Source organism: Rana temporaria, chromosome 12 (genome assembly GCF_905171775.1).
Source record: "Rana temporaria chromosome 12, aRanTem1.1, whole genome shotgun sequence".
Lineage (NCBI taxonomy): Eukaryota > Metazoa > Chordata > Amphibia > Anura > Ranidae > Rana > Rana temporaria.
Genome location: NC_053500.1, coordinates 133,967,416 through 133,984,959, shown reverse-complemented (window position 1 = coordinate 133,984,959; position 17,544 = coordinate 133,967,416). Strand labels below are relative to the sequence as shown.

At 46.5% G+C, this 17,544-nt stretch overlaps 1 protein-coding gene across 3 annotated transcripts in view; it reads right to left on the bottom strand.

The window, feature by feature from the left end:
- Nucleotides 1–17,544, bottom strand: part of CCDC57 (coiled-coil domain containing 57) — an 85,245-nt gene that overhangs the window by 44,677 nt on the left and 23,024 nt on the right. For all 3 annotated transcript variants that reach the window (XM_040330781.1, XM_040330782.1, XM_040330780.1), the window contains exons 2-6: nucleotides 14,402–14,820; nucleotides 13,590–13,698; nucleotides 6,333–6,434; nucleotides 4,585–4,742; nucleotides 549–623 (exon numbers count right to left, since the gene is read on the bottom strand). In XM_040330781.1, coding sequence (XP_040186715.1) covers nucleotides 549–623; nucleotides 4,585–4,742; nucleotides 6,333–6,434; nucleotides 13,590–13,698; nucleotides 14,402–14,820 — 863 coding nt within the window. The remainder of the gene's footprint in view (nucleotides 1–548; nucleotides 624–4,584; nucleotides 4,743–6,332; nucleotides 6,435–13,589; nucleotides 13,699–14,401; nucleotides 14,821–17,544) is intronic.

Here is a 17,544-nt window from a genome sequence, read left to right as displayed (position 1 = left end):
TCTCTACAAAGTGAAGGGAATTCCCCTGTTGGACAATTGCCCATCAGAAGATTTACCTTCACCTCTTTCTGGTTGCAACTCTAAAATTTAAGCCCCGTACACACAATGAGATTATCGGACGAATGATCGTCTGTTCGTTTTCTTTTTGCATTCTAATCGCACGTCGAATCTGATGGGTTTACTAAAGTCACCAAAATTCTCGTATGACAAAATAAAAATTCGGAAGTGAAGTCTTATGATTTGTATTGCATTTTTTGAAGGATAGCTGTACTGATTAAACAAAAATCGTACGATCTGGCATCATACGAAAAAGGTTTCCGTGCACGTCTGATAGAATAATATCAGATGAGCTGTCATGATCGGCTCTCGAAAGCTCTGTGTTAACGATCCGATAATCGTACGATCACTTCGAAAACTGAATTTTTCCTACGATTTTCAGATCGTGCATCGACAATAGTCAGTAAAGTGAATCAACCTCGGTGGATGTACAGACAGAAATTAAAAGAGAAATACCTTCTGCATTCCAGCAATGCATGACATGAACTTACTTCAGTTGAAAAGTTTTCTCCTGTCTTTCCAGCTGATGCTGCAATTTCTGCACGTTACCCTCCAGCTCTTTTATTCTACAACACAAGATACAGTCCAAGTTATTTCTTATCACAATGGTCTGGTGGGAGTACAGAAAATGGCTCTATTCATTCAACAGAAAATAGAATCTATTCCAAGATAAGCAGATAGTGTCACAACTGTCAGGGGAAAAAGACAATTATAATATACAGAATGGTTTGAGTGGTTGCCTCGGGCAACATCTTTTTATTTGCTCCAATAATGTAGGTTTTACGGTTTACATAATAAGCAAATTGGGATAGTCTATGAAAGGTCTATAGTCTTTGTTACCCAGTTAGGAGGTATAATGAGCCTCAACTGTGGATCTTGATGTCAACAAGGGTTGCATATAATATTTAGTATATGTAATGCTACAGAAGATTGGACATGCTACAGGTGTAGTTATAGACACACCATGGGATAGAGTCAAAGAAGTAGATTCAGAAAGATGCGCGCATCTTTCTGCGGGCGTAACGTATCTCCGATACGTTACGCCGCTGTAACTTTGGACGCAAGTTCTGTACTCAGAAAGAACTTGCGCCCTTAGTTACGGCTGCGTAACGTATGTGTGGCGGCGTAAGCCCGCCTAATTCAAATGGGGATGTTGGGGGCGTGTTTTATTTAAATTTTACTTGACCCTGCGTTTTTCACGTTTTTTTTGACCCGCAGATGCGCCGTCCGTAAAATATCCCAGTGTGCATTGCTCCAAATTACGCCGCAAGGACGTATTGGATTCGACGTGAACGTAAATGACATACAGCCGTATTCGCGAACGACTTATGCAAACGACGTAAAAAATTCAAAACTCGGCGCCGGAACAACGGCCATACTTAACATTAGCTACGCCTCATATAGCAGGGGTAACTATACGCCGAAAAAAGCCTAATGCAAACGACGTAAAAAAATGCGCCGGCCGGACGTACGTTTATTAAACGGGTGTATCTAGCTCATTTGCATATTCCTTGCGTAAATCTATGGAAGCGCCACCTAGCGGCCAGCGTAAATATGCAGCCTAAGATACGACGGTGTAAAACAGTTACGCCGGTCGCATCTTAGGGAAATCTATGCGTAACTGATTCTATGAATCAGGCGCATAGATGCGACGGCGTATCTGGAGATACGCCGTCATATCTTCTATCTGAATCTACCCCAAAGACTGGGAACAAGCGACAACTAAAGAGCTGTGATTACAGCTGGGCTCACTATAGGGCCTACGGTACTGAATCCTCTGTACTGCAAACTACATTTCTTGCATGGCGTGGCTCTGGAGTTTATAGCTTGCGCTGTGCATGCTTGACATATAAATAGGCCAACAGGACTAACAATTATTCCAGCTAAGAAGGTCCTCACCACAGTGTGGTGTTGAATCTTCTTACAGCAATTAAAAAATAAATAAAAAAACATACTGGTTTGTTACTTGCCTTCTAACTAAATTGGACTGTTTACTTGCTTCCTGCGGTAGGAACATAAAACTGTACAGACATCTGGAGCCAGGACATGGCAGAATAAAATGCTTGTGCTAGGTAAATGCTAGCAATAAAATATTAGACTTAAGCTCTGTTCTGTTTCACACGGCTTCAGCTTTTTAGGCTCTGTTCACATATATGCCAACTGAATGCATTTTAAACCGCATCCAATTCGCATTACATGTGAACTGGTAGACTTTTCTATGAAACTGGTTCACATATCTGTGGGCCCGCTGCGGTCCGTTTTAAAAAACAGTCCTGAGTGTTTTTCAGTCCGGTTCAGGTGAGATTTTAAGTTCACACCTGAAAAAAACTTCACCGGACTCCTTTTAAAAGCTGTGGTTTTAGTGTGGTTATTAAAGTGGTTGGAAACCCTTTTTTACAACTTTATGCTACAGGTAAGCCTATATTAAAGCGGGGGTTCACCCGTACATAACACTTTTTACCCTTAGATGGATGCTCGTTTTGTCTAGGGGAATCGGCTAGTTGTTAATATGAGCTGTACTTACCGTTTACGAGATGCATCTTCTCCGTCGCTTCCGGGTATGGGCTGCGGGACTGGGCGTTCCTATTTTGATTGACAGTCTTCCGAGCGGCTTCCGACGGTCGCATCCATCGCGTCACGATTTTCCGAAAGAAGCTGAACGTCGGTGCGCAGGCGCAGTATAGAGTCGCACCGACGTTCGGCTTTTTTCGGCTACTAGTGACGCGATGGATGCGACCGTCGGAAGCCTCTCGGAAGACTGTCAATCAAGAAGGAACGCTTACTCCCGAAGACCCATACCCGGAAGTGACGGAGAAGATGCATCTCGAAAACGGTAAGTACAGCTCATATTTTAAAACAACTAGCCCATGGGTGCTCAACCTGTGGCTCTCCAGCTGTTGCAAAACTACAATTCCCATAATGCCTCAGCCTTTGGGAGACATGCTTGTACCTGTCAGCGGCTTGCAATGCCTCATGGGAATTGTAGTTCCGCAACAGCTGGAGAGCCACAGGTTGAGCACCCATGAACTAGCCGATTCCCCTAGACAAAACGAGCATCCATCTAAGGGGAAAAGAGAAAAAAAAACAACATTGGGTGAACTCCCGCTTTAAGGCTTACCTGTAGTTGCCCAGGATATCTGCTAAACCTACACGGTTCAGGAAATATCCCCTCTCCCCTGCATGTGCTGATGTCATCGGCAAATGCGCACTGGGGCAAACTCAAGCAATGGCACCTATGTGCCGTTGCTTCAGTCTGTGTGCCGTTACCAGAATTGCGTGACGTCATTGCGGCTCTGGCCAATCACAGCACCGGAGCCACGATACCCGGAAGTAACTCCAGGACGACATGTCGGCGGCCGGAGGGGGAGACGTGGACTGCTGTGGGGGCTTCAATCTGAGGTAAGTAATAAATAATGAGCTAGTATGCTATGCATACTAGCTCATTATGCCTTTGTCTTGCAGGGTTTTTTTTTTTACGAGGGTTTATTCCTCTTTAAAATAAATGCAGTGCAGTTTTGTGAACAGCAAATCACAAAGCATTAGAAGAGCTTTCAGCAAGCTTTGTTGTTCCCCGCATCCAATTCGCATGACAGGAGACTGTGACCGGCTCACAATGGAGTTGGTTCACACATCTCCGGGGCGGCTGCAGAGCGGTTTGCTCAGGGGTCCTGTGTGTCTTTAGCTCTCTTTTAGGTCCGAATTCAGGCAAAAATTCAGGCCTGATTTGTCCCTGAAATGGAGAACAGGGACGCACCGGACCCCTGCTGTGAGCTGCATCCGAAACCAGCCTGAAGCTTTGAAAGTACACTTCAGCTCCAGTTTGTAAACGTTATAAGCAGATCCTAATGGGATTACTAGTGGACACGTTAACCATGCTGCTAGCAGGCTTCAAACAAGCTTCAAGAAGTTCTGAAGCCTGTTAGCAGCATGTTTAAAGTGGCAATCAACACTGCCATTGGGTTCTGTGTTCAACATTTACAAACTGGAGCTGAATGGTACTTTAACAGCTTCAACAAAGCTTGCTGAAAGCTCTGCAAATGCTTTGTCAAAGCTTGCCATTCACACTGCTCTTATAACATGCTGAAGCCTGTGTGAAACAGGCCTAAGACCTCTTTCACATTGAGGCGTGGAGCCGCGGTGACGGTAAAGCCACGCTATTTGTAGCGCGGCTATACCGTCATATTTACCGCGATATTCGGGCGCTAGTGATGCGGTATTACCGCGGTATTCCCGTGCTTTCCCATTGATTTCAATGGGAAGGCGCGGTATAGGAGCAGTGAACACACCGCTCCTATACCGCAGTAAAGATGCGGCTAGCAGGACTTTTGGAGCGCTCCTGCTAGCGCACCGCTTCAGTGTGAAAGCCTTTGGGCTTTCACATTGAACACTACAGGGCAGGTTTTTTCATGCGGTATAGCAGCGCTATTTTTAGCGATGTACCGCATGAAAAACGCCTCAATGTGAAAGGGGCCTAAGTGTCTACTCCATAAAAATTGTTACATAGGCCCCACTACCTGCAGTACATACCGTGCCTTTTTAACCGCCAAAAAATCTTTCATTTCAAAGTCTTTTTGTCTCAGGGCCTCATGCAGTTTATGGTTGGCTGATTCCTCTTGCTGGAGAGACTCAGCGCCTTTTAGTTCCATTTCCCTCAAAATATCCAATTCCTTAGTCAGCAACTTCACCTTATAACACAAGCCAGGCAGAGAAGAGGACACATGTCAGTCTAAACAAGCTATAAGTGCAATAAGGGCATCTCAGACAGCAACTGACTGTCGTGGAAAATAATTGTGCTAATATACAGTAGGCAGTGTATATAAATAGTGTAATATGTCATATTAAACAAAGGCCAATTCGTTCTACAAGACTGGATTGCAATTATCATTCCAAGCAGGCAGACAGTGTTGATGTATGTAGGGTAAAATTAGTGTAATATGCTGTGGTTTATTTCCTGTCCTAGTGACACCCCTGACTGGGGCAATTTATTTTTAATTCCTGTCCCATTAAGACCTTGTGTATCAAAGTGTGACACACAAGGTGTTAATGGGACAGGAATTGAAAATTAATTGCCCCAGGAAACAGCAAAAAAAAAAAAAAAAAAACATGGAAGACAGAAACAGGCAAGCATGCTGAAAATTAAAGTGGTTCTGAAGCCTAAAGGTTGTCTACCTTAAAAGAGAAGTGTGGGAATCCCCCCCAAAAAATCATACTAACCTAGATGGCTGCAGCACCAATCCCAGCTACAGCTGTCCCCCCACCAGCTCTACCCTGAGAACTGAGCAATTAAACACTGCAGATCGCTCAGTTCTCCCCTTCCGATCTGAGCAGAGAGTGGCCACTGTCAACCACCAGCTCTCTGCTCTGCCCCTGGGCTGTGAAGGGAGCGGGAAGGGCTGGATCAGGCTCTCAGCGGCATGCTAAAAGGCTGATCCAACTGCCAGTGCTGGCATCTGGGTGGATCCCAAAATATAGTTGGGGTCTTTCCAGAGCCTGGACCGCCTGAGTGACGTCAGCTGACAGGGGGCTTTAGCTGTCGGCTGAAAACGAGTCACAGGAGTGCAGAGTAAACTGGAATCTTGTAATCCATAGGAGTTTAGAAAAAATAGGCTGTACTTCTCCTTTCGTGCATTCTGTGTACTAAGGTAAGAAAACCTTCTGTGCTGCAGGATCCCCGCAGCCTCATCTTTTACTTACCTGAGCCCAATTTTGATCCAGCACTGTGCATGGGAGCACCGACACTCTCAGCACTCTCCCTCCTCACTGGGCAGATTGATAGCAGCGGGAGTCATTGGCTCAATTAAATCATGTGACGAGGGATTTGGGGCAGGGCCAAGCCACCCTGTCTGTGTCTATAGACACAGACAGGGAGGCTCTGTCCTGCCCCCAATCCCTCATCACACGTTTTGATTGAGCCCAACATTGATCCAGCACTGTGCATGGGAGTACCAACTCTCTCAGCACTCTTAGTGGTCACTGGGCAGATTGATAGCAGCAGGAGCCATTGGCTCAATCAAATCGTGTGATGAGGGATTGGGGGGCAGGCCTGAGCCTCCCAGTCTGTGTCTATAGCACTGTGCATGGGAGCACCGACTCTCTCAACACTCTTACTGGTCACTGGGTAGATTCATAGCAGCGGGAGCCATTGGCTCAATCAAATCGTGTGACGAGGGATTGGGGCGGGGCAGAGCCGCCCTGTTTGTGTCTATAGACACAGACAGGACAGCTCGAGAGCGACCCTGCATTGGTGCCCCAATAAGTGTTTAAGGGCTGCCTACCTTGAGCTCGTGAGACAGAACCGTGGTGCTCATTTCATCAAGATGTACACGAAACTCATGTTCACGTTTCTTCATTTCGCAATCAAACTCCAAAGCCAGTTCCTGCAAACAATTATTTTAATGTAGAAACAAAAACATTGCATATATGAATAAACATAACTCATTGTCATAAATATATATAAGTCAAATAAGACCTGAACGACCACAACATACAGGGATATACAATGTAATACTGACATATAATCACACACATAGGTTGGACTTTTTTTAACCTCACCTACTATGTAACATAATACAAGTTGGTGACAGTTTCAAAATCTCAGCAAATAAATAGTAACAAGACCAGAAAAAAAAATATTCATTGTTGGACAATTAGCATCAGGTGAATATAAGTATTTATTCCACCGAACGACGCTAGTGGTCACTGTAATTTCCCAGCACTGATTGAGGAAAATATAAACCTGTAGTAATCAACAGTAACCAATAACCTGTCAATAAAAAAAAAATTATTGATTTTTGTACTCACTGTAAAATCCTTTTCTCTGAAGTTCATTGACGGACACAGCAACTTAATCTTGACTAGGGTAATATAGCCCTCCTTCAGCAGAGGACTGTCCTCTCCCGAAGGTGGGCGAGATAACCCTAAGGTCAAGATTAAGTTGCTGTGTCCGTCAGCGAACGAAAGAAAAAAACAATGTTCATTCATAGAATAAATATAAAGCTAAATCACAATTCAAACCAAAAGGATGTAAAGTGTTTTGTTTGTGAATCCAGAAATCTTTGGATTAGGATTAAATGAGGAGGTGACAGAGTTATTGTGAAAGGAAAGGGAAACATTCTGAATTTAGCAGCTGGTGTGCAATGTGAAGGCAGCAGTCAATCACACTGTAACCTTTTTGTTTGTTTTTTTTAGAACTTTATTGAAATGTTTTTTATAAGTCTTTGGGTCCCCGGTGCTCCCCACTGTGCATGCATGAGTCTTGCTGCACTATCTTAATGGACTTAAAGACTCCTGGGACATGTAACATGTCCCAAGAGGTTGTGGGTAGGGAAAGGGGGTGCAAACCTTTGCTCAGTTTGCCTAGGAGAGCTAAGCAGAAGTGGGTGCATGTACTTGGGGGGGGGGGGGGGATAACTTTATTTTTGTAGGCAAAGTTCTATTTTAAACTAACTTTCTCTGTCTGGAGAAATGTCAGCAGGACAGACAATTAGGATAATTTCCTACAAATGAACTCCAGGTAGAGAGAAAAATACACAAATGAATGCAACTCTGTATTCATTAATGCATCATTAAAGCGGAGTTCCGCCCTAAAGTGGAACTTGCGCTCATCGGATTCCTCCCCCCCTCCGGTGTCACAACTGGCACCTTTTGGGGGGAGGGGGGACAGGATGCCCCGCTCCTCTCTCCTACTGGCCCGGCGGCCAGGGGGAGGAGGAGGAAGCCCCGGGGTGACTTTACAGGTCGCGGCCTGGACTCCCATAAGTGGAAAAAGATACCTGTCAAAGACAGGTATCCTGTCCCCCCTCGCCCCTTGAAAGGTGCCAATTGTGGCACCGGAGGGGGAAGGAATCAGATGAGCGGAAGTTCCACTTTAGGGTAAAAAAAAACTTCTGCCTTTAGATCAACTTTGAACCATCTGACATTTTCTGATACCTTTCAGGGTCTTGGTTGGTGAGATCTCTGCACTGAATTCACACCTGCTGTGCCCACTATGAGGGCTTCCCACCATTCCTGTTGTATTTTTCTCATTTTAATTTTGTAGGGATTGTGAGAGGAGGAGCAGGAGCACACAAAGGTGGGCAGGAACACCAAAGACAGAAACAGAGTCCAGAATTACAGCAATGGCATCTTACTGTTGGGCAGGGCTGGACTGGGACAAAAATTTGGCCCTGGACTTCATCCAGACTGGCCCACTTTGACAGGTCTCTCCCATGGCGGCCGGACAACTCCCGCACCCCCCGGCCACCCAAGCCCCCTCTCCCCCTTCACTAGCCACTAGCCGTTCTACTTTATTAGAGTAGAACGGCTGGTACTGGTACTTTTATAGGCAGTACCGGTGGGCAAGCTAGACATTATTTCACCCGGGGCAAAGAATCAGTTTGGTGCCCCCCCCCCCCCCTTATGGGACAAGATTAGGCAGAAGTGAGAAACTCCCAGGCCACAGCTGTTAAGTCAGCTTTCTGTCACCTTCCCCATGCTCCTCTGTCATCGTCCCCGCTTCTCTGGTCCTCCCCCAGCTTCTCTGTTCCCCCCAGGTGAGCGCTGCGGGGAGAGGAGGTGAGCGCTGCGGGAAGGGAGAGACAGAGGAGCAGAGGGGGGGGCGGCGGTCTGCTGTCACTGAAGACGGCCCACTGAGCCATCGGCCCACCGGGAAACTCCCTGTAGTCCCAATGGCCAGTCCATCCCTGCTGTTGGGGGATTCAAAACATAAGAAGCCAGGGACTGACTCAGCCCACTGGTCCCCACTTATAATCAAAATATCAATTTTAGGTGGGCCGACCCTCTAATAATTGTGTAAATGTATGAGAAGTGCGGTCTGAGGGCCAAGAGAAAGTCTTATCTTTCTGGACATCTGCTTTACAAGTTAATGCGCGGACACAGAGCCAGCAGTGTTAAGAAGTCCTGGATACAGTGATCGGCGACATTAGGACAGGGTGGGTATTGGATTCCAATTAATTGAGCGCTGTACACCAGGAGATTCTGTGAATGCATGGTATGCCAGGACAGGGTGGGTATTGGATTCCAATTAATTGAGCGCTGTACACCAGGAGATTCTGTGAATGCATGGTATGCCAGGACAGGGTGGGTATTGGATTCCAATTAACTGAGCGCTGTACACCAGGAGATTCTGTGAATGTACGGCATGCCAGAGCAAGTCTAGAATCACACAGCAGTCAGGAAAAGGAAGAGAGAATTTTTTGCTTGTTAAAGTATATGTAAACCAGTTCATTAAAATGTCAATCTTTTGGTGTAATGTTTAAAATAATTTTACTTTTTTTAAGCAGATCTCCAACCAAAAACAATAAGAAAAAAAAAAAAAATGAAAAGCCCATTAAAAGCTAAAATAACAAAATCAGCCTTGCTGCAATATTCACCTTCAATCCAGAGGTGCTGTGCGTTTTCTTTGCCACTAGATGTCCTTAGTGTAATAGGCAGCATAGTTCACCCACTTTCCAGGTTGGACCCGTCCTCAAAATATACACTTTCTCTTGACTGAGTAGTACAAGAAGAAGCTGCACATGAGCTCATTTCTCTGTCACTGTGCCATTTCCTCTTATCAACTCTTTGTGCTGCTTCTTCCTCTCAAACTCTAGCCCTGCTGTAAAGGGTCAGCAAAAGGCTGCAGAAGATTAGCAGCACTGACACGCAGCAAATTATAATGATACACATTGATCAAACCAAATGTCATGCTCCCAGCGTTAAGAATGCCTCTCCTTGCCCTTCAGCAGCCAAATGTCAATCTCTCAGTGGGAATTAAAGGCTTTGACATTTGACTGCAGAATGACAGCTGGCATAGAGCATCCATGTCTAATACCGCATACACACGATCGGAAATTCCGTCAAGAAAAGTCCGATGTGAGCTTTTGGTCCGAAATTCCGACCGTGTGTATGCTCCATCGGACTTTTGCTGTCGGAATTTCCCCCAACACCACGACCTACCTGAGTATTGTTGCTGACCATGTCCATCCCTTTATGACTACAGTGTCCTCATCTTCTGATGGCTCCTTCCAGCAGGATAATGTCACCATATTACAAAGCTCCAATCATCTCACCACTGGTTTCCTAAACATGACAAATGCTCCCTCATTTCTGGAATCACTGGGAATTTCTGCCACCTGAGGCAACGGAAGGAGCAATGGCAGGCTTGACTACTATGGGTCAGGTGAGTCCCTATACACCAGGGGTCTCAAACTGGTGGCCCTCCAGCTGTTGCGAAACTATAAGTCCCATCGTGCCTCTGCCTGTCGGAGTCATCCTTGTGTAGCGCTACCCCCGCAGGAGCCGCTGGTTAGAATAGGGATGGCGTGTTACCTCTGTGAGCGTCTAGGGGTATGATGATGATGAGATGATGAGAGCAATAATGGAATGTCTAAGCAGCAGGTGTCTTTTCTTGTAGCTTTATTTCACCCAACACGGCAAAACAGTAAACTTGAGGTAGGATAGGAAGAAGATGGGTGAAAGGGAGGAGAGTAGCAGATTCAGGCTTGGACAATATGGAAGCAGTCCTGCTTCTAGCGGCACTTTTCTTTAAGTCGCCACTCCAGCCGGAGTGGGTATAGTGTACCCGGACAGGCCTCTCACACCGACCTGGCAGCCAGGTTATCACTCGGAAACTCGAGGAGAAAATAAGTCTCTGCCACAGACTTAATAGAAATGAAGGTCAGAACGGGACCTCTGCCATAGGCCCCTTTCTCTAGAATGTAGATCGTGAGGTAAATCCTCCTTGGTAAATTTAGTGCCCGAATCTCCCTCAGGTAGTCTCTCAACTGGTCACCGGCAGGTTGCTGACATCCAACCTCTCAGTGTCCGGTTACCTCGATCCCTGATGGATTGTCCAGGCCCTGTTGGATTTCCTGCCTCCTGGCTCTCCTCAGCCTGACTCCCCACTGAACAGCACAACTCGCTTGGGATCTCCTCTCAAAGTTTGGGGGACCCAGTAGATCACTGGGGCCCCGCCATAGCTTCAGTTGCTTCGGGCCAGCATGGTCCCGGAACCAAGAACACCGCGTTGCACGCGCACCCCGGCCTGGAAGGCTATATCGCCGGGGGCCGTGATGTGCAGACACCCTGAAGGTGGGTGCCGCACCCGGAACAAGAACCCCGCCAAAAGGCGTCTGCTCAAGAAGTACCCTCCCCCAGCATGCCCCGCGAGGGAAAACCCCTCCCGATTGGCTGCTGGCAAGAGGCGCTCCAGACTGAACTCCACTGCTGCCACCTGTCGCCCCGGGGTGGAAAAGCACCTCAGGAACACAGAATGAACCGACAGTACAGCCCAGCTAGAACAGAGGCCTAATTTACACAAATCACCAGGATGAGAGCTAACTAACTCTCTCATCCCCCTCTAAATTTGGAATAGCACCTGCACTAAAAGTACACAGGCGCTACACTTGTAACTGTCAGCCTTGCAATGCCTCATGGGACTTGTAGTTTCGCAACAGCTGGAGGGCTGCCAGTTTGAGACACAGACACTTCCAATGTGCCCTGCATAGACAAAGTGACAGTATCTCTTTAAAGGTCTTCCCAATAGTTAATTAGCTCAGTGTGAAAGTGGAGACTGTGTCACAGCGATTTGCAGGTGAGGTCTAATTATGGCACCATCACAATTTAACCAGTGCTCGCTGACCTTTACCAGCTCTGCGTTGAGCTGACATTTGTACCTCTGACCGAGCTATAAATGCCATGACAACACACAGGTCACGAGAAAGGTCTGTCCTGTACTAATATACCTCTATTAAATGTGCCCTTCCAAGGTGACAGAGATTAAGCAATCTTGGAACAGCTTCTTCCAGTCTGAATTCTCGTCTATTTACACTCACCACACACGCCGTCACCCAGCGGTCTATTTAGTACACTTGCCAGAATGGCTGCCCTGAGCACTAATCCAGACTAGGTGATTGATTGAACAGCCAACCGGCTAAAAAAAAGTGGGGGGGGGGGACTGGGATGTGCTGGATGAAGCAAAGGAGGATCAATAAATCTCGACAATTACAAGCACACCACACTGCTGTCCGCATCTGATCAGACATTAAACCCATGGCCTGCCACATCTCAGCATTCAGTGGGGATTTTTACCCTCCCATTGCTGGCAGACAATAAATATATATTAATGTGCTAATATTGACATTAGAGCTAAACGCTGAGCTGAAACAAAGAAATACCCTCACAGTGGGGTGGTTTGCCCACTGCAAGGGTAAATGTTGGTCATGTCCAGTTCCCAGAATAGGGTGAAATACTTACCTTAATACTTACCCACCACAGCAGGCTCCATCTACTTTCAAGGCCAGTCCGGTTCTTTCTCCTCTCTAAAGCCTCGTACACACGTCGGATTTTCCGCATACAAAGCGTCAGAGTTTTGTCCGAAGGGTGTGTGCCTGGATGTTGTCTTGCATACAAAACGTCACACAATTGTCGGCCAACAAACACGAACGTAGTGACGTACTACGTGTTTTTTCAGCTCTTGAGCGCGACCCTTTGGGTACCGTCTGCTAATGTTGTGTTTGGTAAGCATTGATTCCGAGCATGCGTGTTTGTACTTTGGGCTTAAGCCACTCACAGCCACGGTCACACACCCAACCCATCCACATACAATGCAGGTTTACTAGCCATGCATTATATGTGGTGATACCAAGGGACTGCCCAAAGCTTTAGGGAGAGGACAGCTCTGGAACATGCTGGAATGGAGAATATTACTATACAGGATCTATATAGCACTGACAGTTTATGCAGCGCTTTACAATTACAATACAGAAGGAATAGAAGGGCCCTGCTCATGGAGCTTACAATCTAAAGGGAGGGGGAGACTAGGGTAAATACTGCAAATAAGGAGCATTCAACTCTTTCAGAGTGGGAGGGACCCCGCTAAAAGGGTTCTGCAGGTCCAAAGTTCAGCATTAAAGCTGTTGTAAACTCTTACATAAACCAGAATAGATCCCTGGGGATCTTGTAGCTCTGAGGATCTTGTAGCACTGGGGATCTTGGAGGCCTGTGGATCTTGTAGTACCAAGGATCTTGCAGCCCTGGGGGATCTTGCAGCCCCGGGTACCTTGTAGCACTGGGGATCTTGCAGCCCTGGGGACCTTGCAGCCCCGGGGACCTTGTAGTCCTGGGGACCTTGCAGCCCCAGGGATCTTGCAGCCTCGGGGACCTTGTAGCCCTGGGGACCATGTAGCTATGGTGACCATGTAGCTCTGGGGACCATGTAGCTCTGGGGACCATGTAGCTCTGGGGACCATGTAGCTCTGGGGACCATGTAGCTCTGGGGACCATGTAGCTCTGGGGACCATGTAGCTCTGGGGACCATGTAGCACTGGGGATCCTGTAGCACTGGGGATCCTGTAGCACTGGGGATATTGTAGCACTGGGGACCGTGTAGGTTTGGGGATCGTGTAGCACTGGGGACCATGTAGCTCTGGGGATCTTGTAGCACTGGGGACCATGTAGCTCTGGGGATCTTGTAGCACTGGGGACCATGTAGCTCTAGGGATCTTCAGAAAATACCAAAAATAAACCCATCAGTGACATAACTTCACTCTCACCTGTCTCTGTAGGGTCAGATCTCCTTGGACCTCTTCAATTTTCCTCTCGAGCTCACGCTTTACTTTCTCATACTCCTCCAGAAGCCGATCGAGATTGCTATTTTTAGAGCTTAAACAACAGTAAAGATACACTTTAGGCGCCTGGAGTGGAAGGTCACAGATTATTTACCATTCGGTACATATTATACGCGTAGCAGTTACAGATTATCTTTCTTCTGCTGCAGTGGAAGAGTCAGTGTGTACAACCCAGGAATGTAAATTGAATATATTGCAGTTTATCAGTCCTTAGATGTGGTGGCTGCATTTTTTTTCTATTCTTTCAGGCTTTTCCCTCCTCTTTATTTCATCTGGTGATCCTGCCAGTAACACACTTTCTGTATGAGTGCGATAACACTCGCTGTACTATGAAGGAGTAGTTTTGTTATCCTAATGCACATGCGTCCGGTCCAGGCCGGTGCTGCTCTTCAAGCACACACAAACCCACACAAGCAGGATACAGGGGGAAAAGAGAAAGGACGTCAGACAGTTGCCATGACAACGTGTTTCGGACCTGAAGAAGGAGGCCATGCCTCCGAAACGCATTGTCATGGCAACTGTGTGACGTCCTCACTCTCCCCCCTGTATCCTGCTCGTGTGGGTTTGCGTGTCCTCGAAGAGCAGCAGCGGACACATGCGCATTAGGATCTGCAGGTTGAGTCCACGGTCCTGTCACGCAGGATGAATGGAGGCGGGGTTGGAAATAAATCGAATAAAAAAAATGTACACTAATTTTATTATTACTGAACAAGATTTAAATAAATGTAACACTCTACCTGTTTACTCGATCGAGTTCTATTTGGTGCTCTTTGATTTTCCTCTGATAATGACTCTGTAAATCACTGAAATTCTTCTTCTCTCTCTGCATCTCTTGCTGAAGCTTTTCAATCTGTACTCTTAAGTCGCTTATCTCGGACTGCTTCGAATTCTCCACCACCTTCAGTTGGGAGAACATGGCTTCGTACCGCTCCAGCTCACGTTCTCTCTCAGCCAGCACCTTGAAGTTATGGGTGAAATCCTTCTTCAGCCTATCAAATTTATCTTTTTGCTCCTGCAGGTTCTTCTGCGTTTCCTTGAGGTTCTGTTGAAGGAAAAGGATCTGACGTTGCTGCAGCTCTTTCCATTCTTTCTCTTTTCTGGCCAGAAGGTCGGTTAGGTCTTGCTCTTCGCCCATCATCTTGTATTTCATGTAGTGCTAGAAAAACAAAAAATAAAAATCAGGTTGATAATGTGAGCAGTCCCCAAGGATCTGTCCTGGGACCAATTCTTTTTCATTTATTTATAAACGATATAGAGGATGGGATAAATAGCTCAATATTTGCAGAGCAAGGGCAATAACTTCTACGCAGGATGTGCAAGAAGACCTAAATAAAATAATGGGGTGGGCATCTACATGACAAATGAGAATCAATGTTAAAAAACGTAAAGTACCGTATTTATCTTCATATAGCGCGCCCCGGCGTATAGCGCACACCCCCAACCTGGAAGGGAAATTTCAGGAAAAAAAAGAAAATACTCACCGTTTGAATGCCCCTCGTCGGTGTCTTGCCCGGCGTCCATCGGCGGCCTTGTCCGGTCCGGCGTCCCTCTGCGGCCCTGGTGGTGTCCTCTCCGCTTCTCCCGCGCTGTTTCTGAGTCGATCCCCGCTTCCCGCGCTGTGTTTAAAAGCCGCCGCCGCCGGCATATACCGAGCGCAGTTCACTCGGCTCCTCTCGCATAAAGGCTAGGAGGCGGCACAGGGCGTGACCGCGAGGGGAGCCGAGCCTGGCCGAGCGTACCTGAGTGTACTGCGCTCGGTATATGTCGGCGGCGGCGTTCAAACACAGTGCGGAAAGCGGGGATCGGCGTATATCGCGCACCCACGATTTTCCCCTGATTTTAAGGGGAAAAAAGTGCGCGTATACGCCGATAAATACGGTAATGCATTTGGGTGCGAAAAATACAAACTAAAGTTACTCGCTAGGGGGAGAACCTCTGAAGGGAATCTAGGATGGAAGAGGACCTGGGGGGTCTTAGTAGATGACAGGCTCAGCAATGGCATGCAATGCCAAGCTGCTGCAAGCAAAGCCAACAGAATATTGGCATGCATTAAAAAGGGGATTCACTCCAGAGATAAAACTGTATTTCTCCCGCTCTACAAAACTCTGGTCCGGCCGCACCTGGAGTATGCCGTCCAGTTCTGGGCACCGGTCCTCAGGAAGGATGTGTTGGAACTCGAAGGAGTCCAGAGAAGGGCAACAAAGCTAATAAAGGGACAGGACTGCAGTGATTGTGAACCTTGGCACCCCAGATGTTTTGGAACTACATTTCCCATGATGCTCATGTACTCTGCAGTGCAGTTGAGCATCATGGGAAATGTAGTTACAAAACACCTGGGGTGCCAGGGTTCGCCATCACTGGGCTAGAAGGATCATAGCTATTAGGAAAGATTACAAGCATTGAACGTATTCTTTCTGGAGAGGGAACACTTGAAAGGGGATATGATAGTGACCCTGGCATAGAAAAAAACTTTTCAGTGAAAAGGAATAAAAAAAATAAAAAAAAAAACACACGCCCATTTCACTGCACTTTGTTTACTGCCAATAAAAAGGTACATGAGCTACTGAGCAACATGAGCTACTGTGGCACGATTGTCGCATGTAGGGCTGGCCTACGCTGTCACGTGACAAAACACTCTAAAAACACAGTAAAAAAAAAAAGTGACGCATTGCACAGGTGTAAATGTGACCTTATAGTAAAGGTCAGTGTCACCCAGACCGACAAACGCATGTATAGAAAAAACACTGCTGTAGAAACAGGAAGCCAAATACCGTGTTTCCCCGAAAATAGGCCCGGGTCTTATATTGATTTTGGCAACAAAAGACACAGTAGGGCTTATTTTCAGGGTAGGTCTTACCATGTAAAGTGCTGTCTTCTGTCCCCCTCTCCCTCCCTGCCTGACAGGAATCCCCAGTGTGAACTGAGTAAAAATGCATGCAAAATCCTATAGTTCACTCTATTACAGTAGTATATCTGGATCAACTGTGGGTATAGAATTGGGTATATGGGATTGTATGATATTATTATTGCTATTTTTTATTTATTTTTTGGTTGAACTGGATTGACTTGTGTCTTTTTTTCAACCTGACTAACTATGTAACTATATAATGTACAATGTGTGTTTTTTGTAAAATAATTGTGCCAAATACGTTCGTTTTAGCGCTGCTCTGCGTTTCTGTGACCCGCCGGAGCTCTCTTCCCTGGATTTATATTACAGAAACACCCACATTGTACAATATATACTACTGTAATAGAGTGGATTATAGGATTTTGCAATCATTTTCAACTAGGGCTTATTTTCAGGGTAGGGCTTATATTTCAGCCCTCCTGGAAAATAATGCTAGGTCTTATTTTCAGGGTAGGTCTTACTTTCAGGAAAACAGGGTATCTTATTCCTTTATTAGGCAAGTAGGAAACTTTTAGCTAGATTCAGGTACATGTGTGTATCTTTGCGGCAACGTAGCGTATCGTATTTACGCTACGCCGCCGTAAGTCAGAGAGGCAAGTGCTGTATTCACAAAGCACTTGCCTCCTAAGTTACGGCGGCGTAGCGTAAATGGGGCCGGCGTAAGCGCGCCTAATTCAAATGAGGATGAGGGGGCGTATTTTATGTAAATGGGTGGTGACCCAACGTGATTGACGTTTTTTACGAACGGTGCATGCGCCGTCCGTGTACATATACCAGTTTGCATTGCTCCAAAGTACGCCGCAAGGACGTATTGGTTTCGACGTGAACGTAAATTACGTCCAGCCCCATTCACGGACGACTTACGCAAACAACGTAAAATTTTCAAATTTCGACGCGGGAATGACGGCCATACTTAACATTGGTTACGCCACCTAGGGGGCAGCTTTATCTTTATGCCAGCGTACCTCTTAC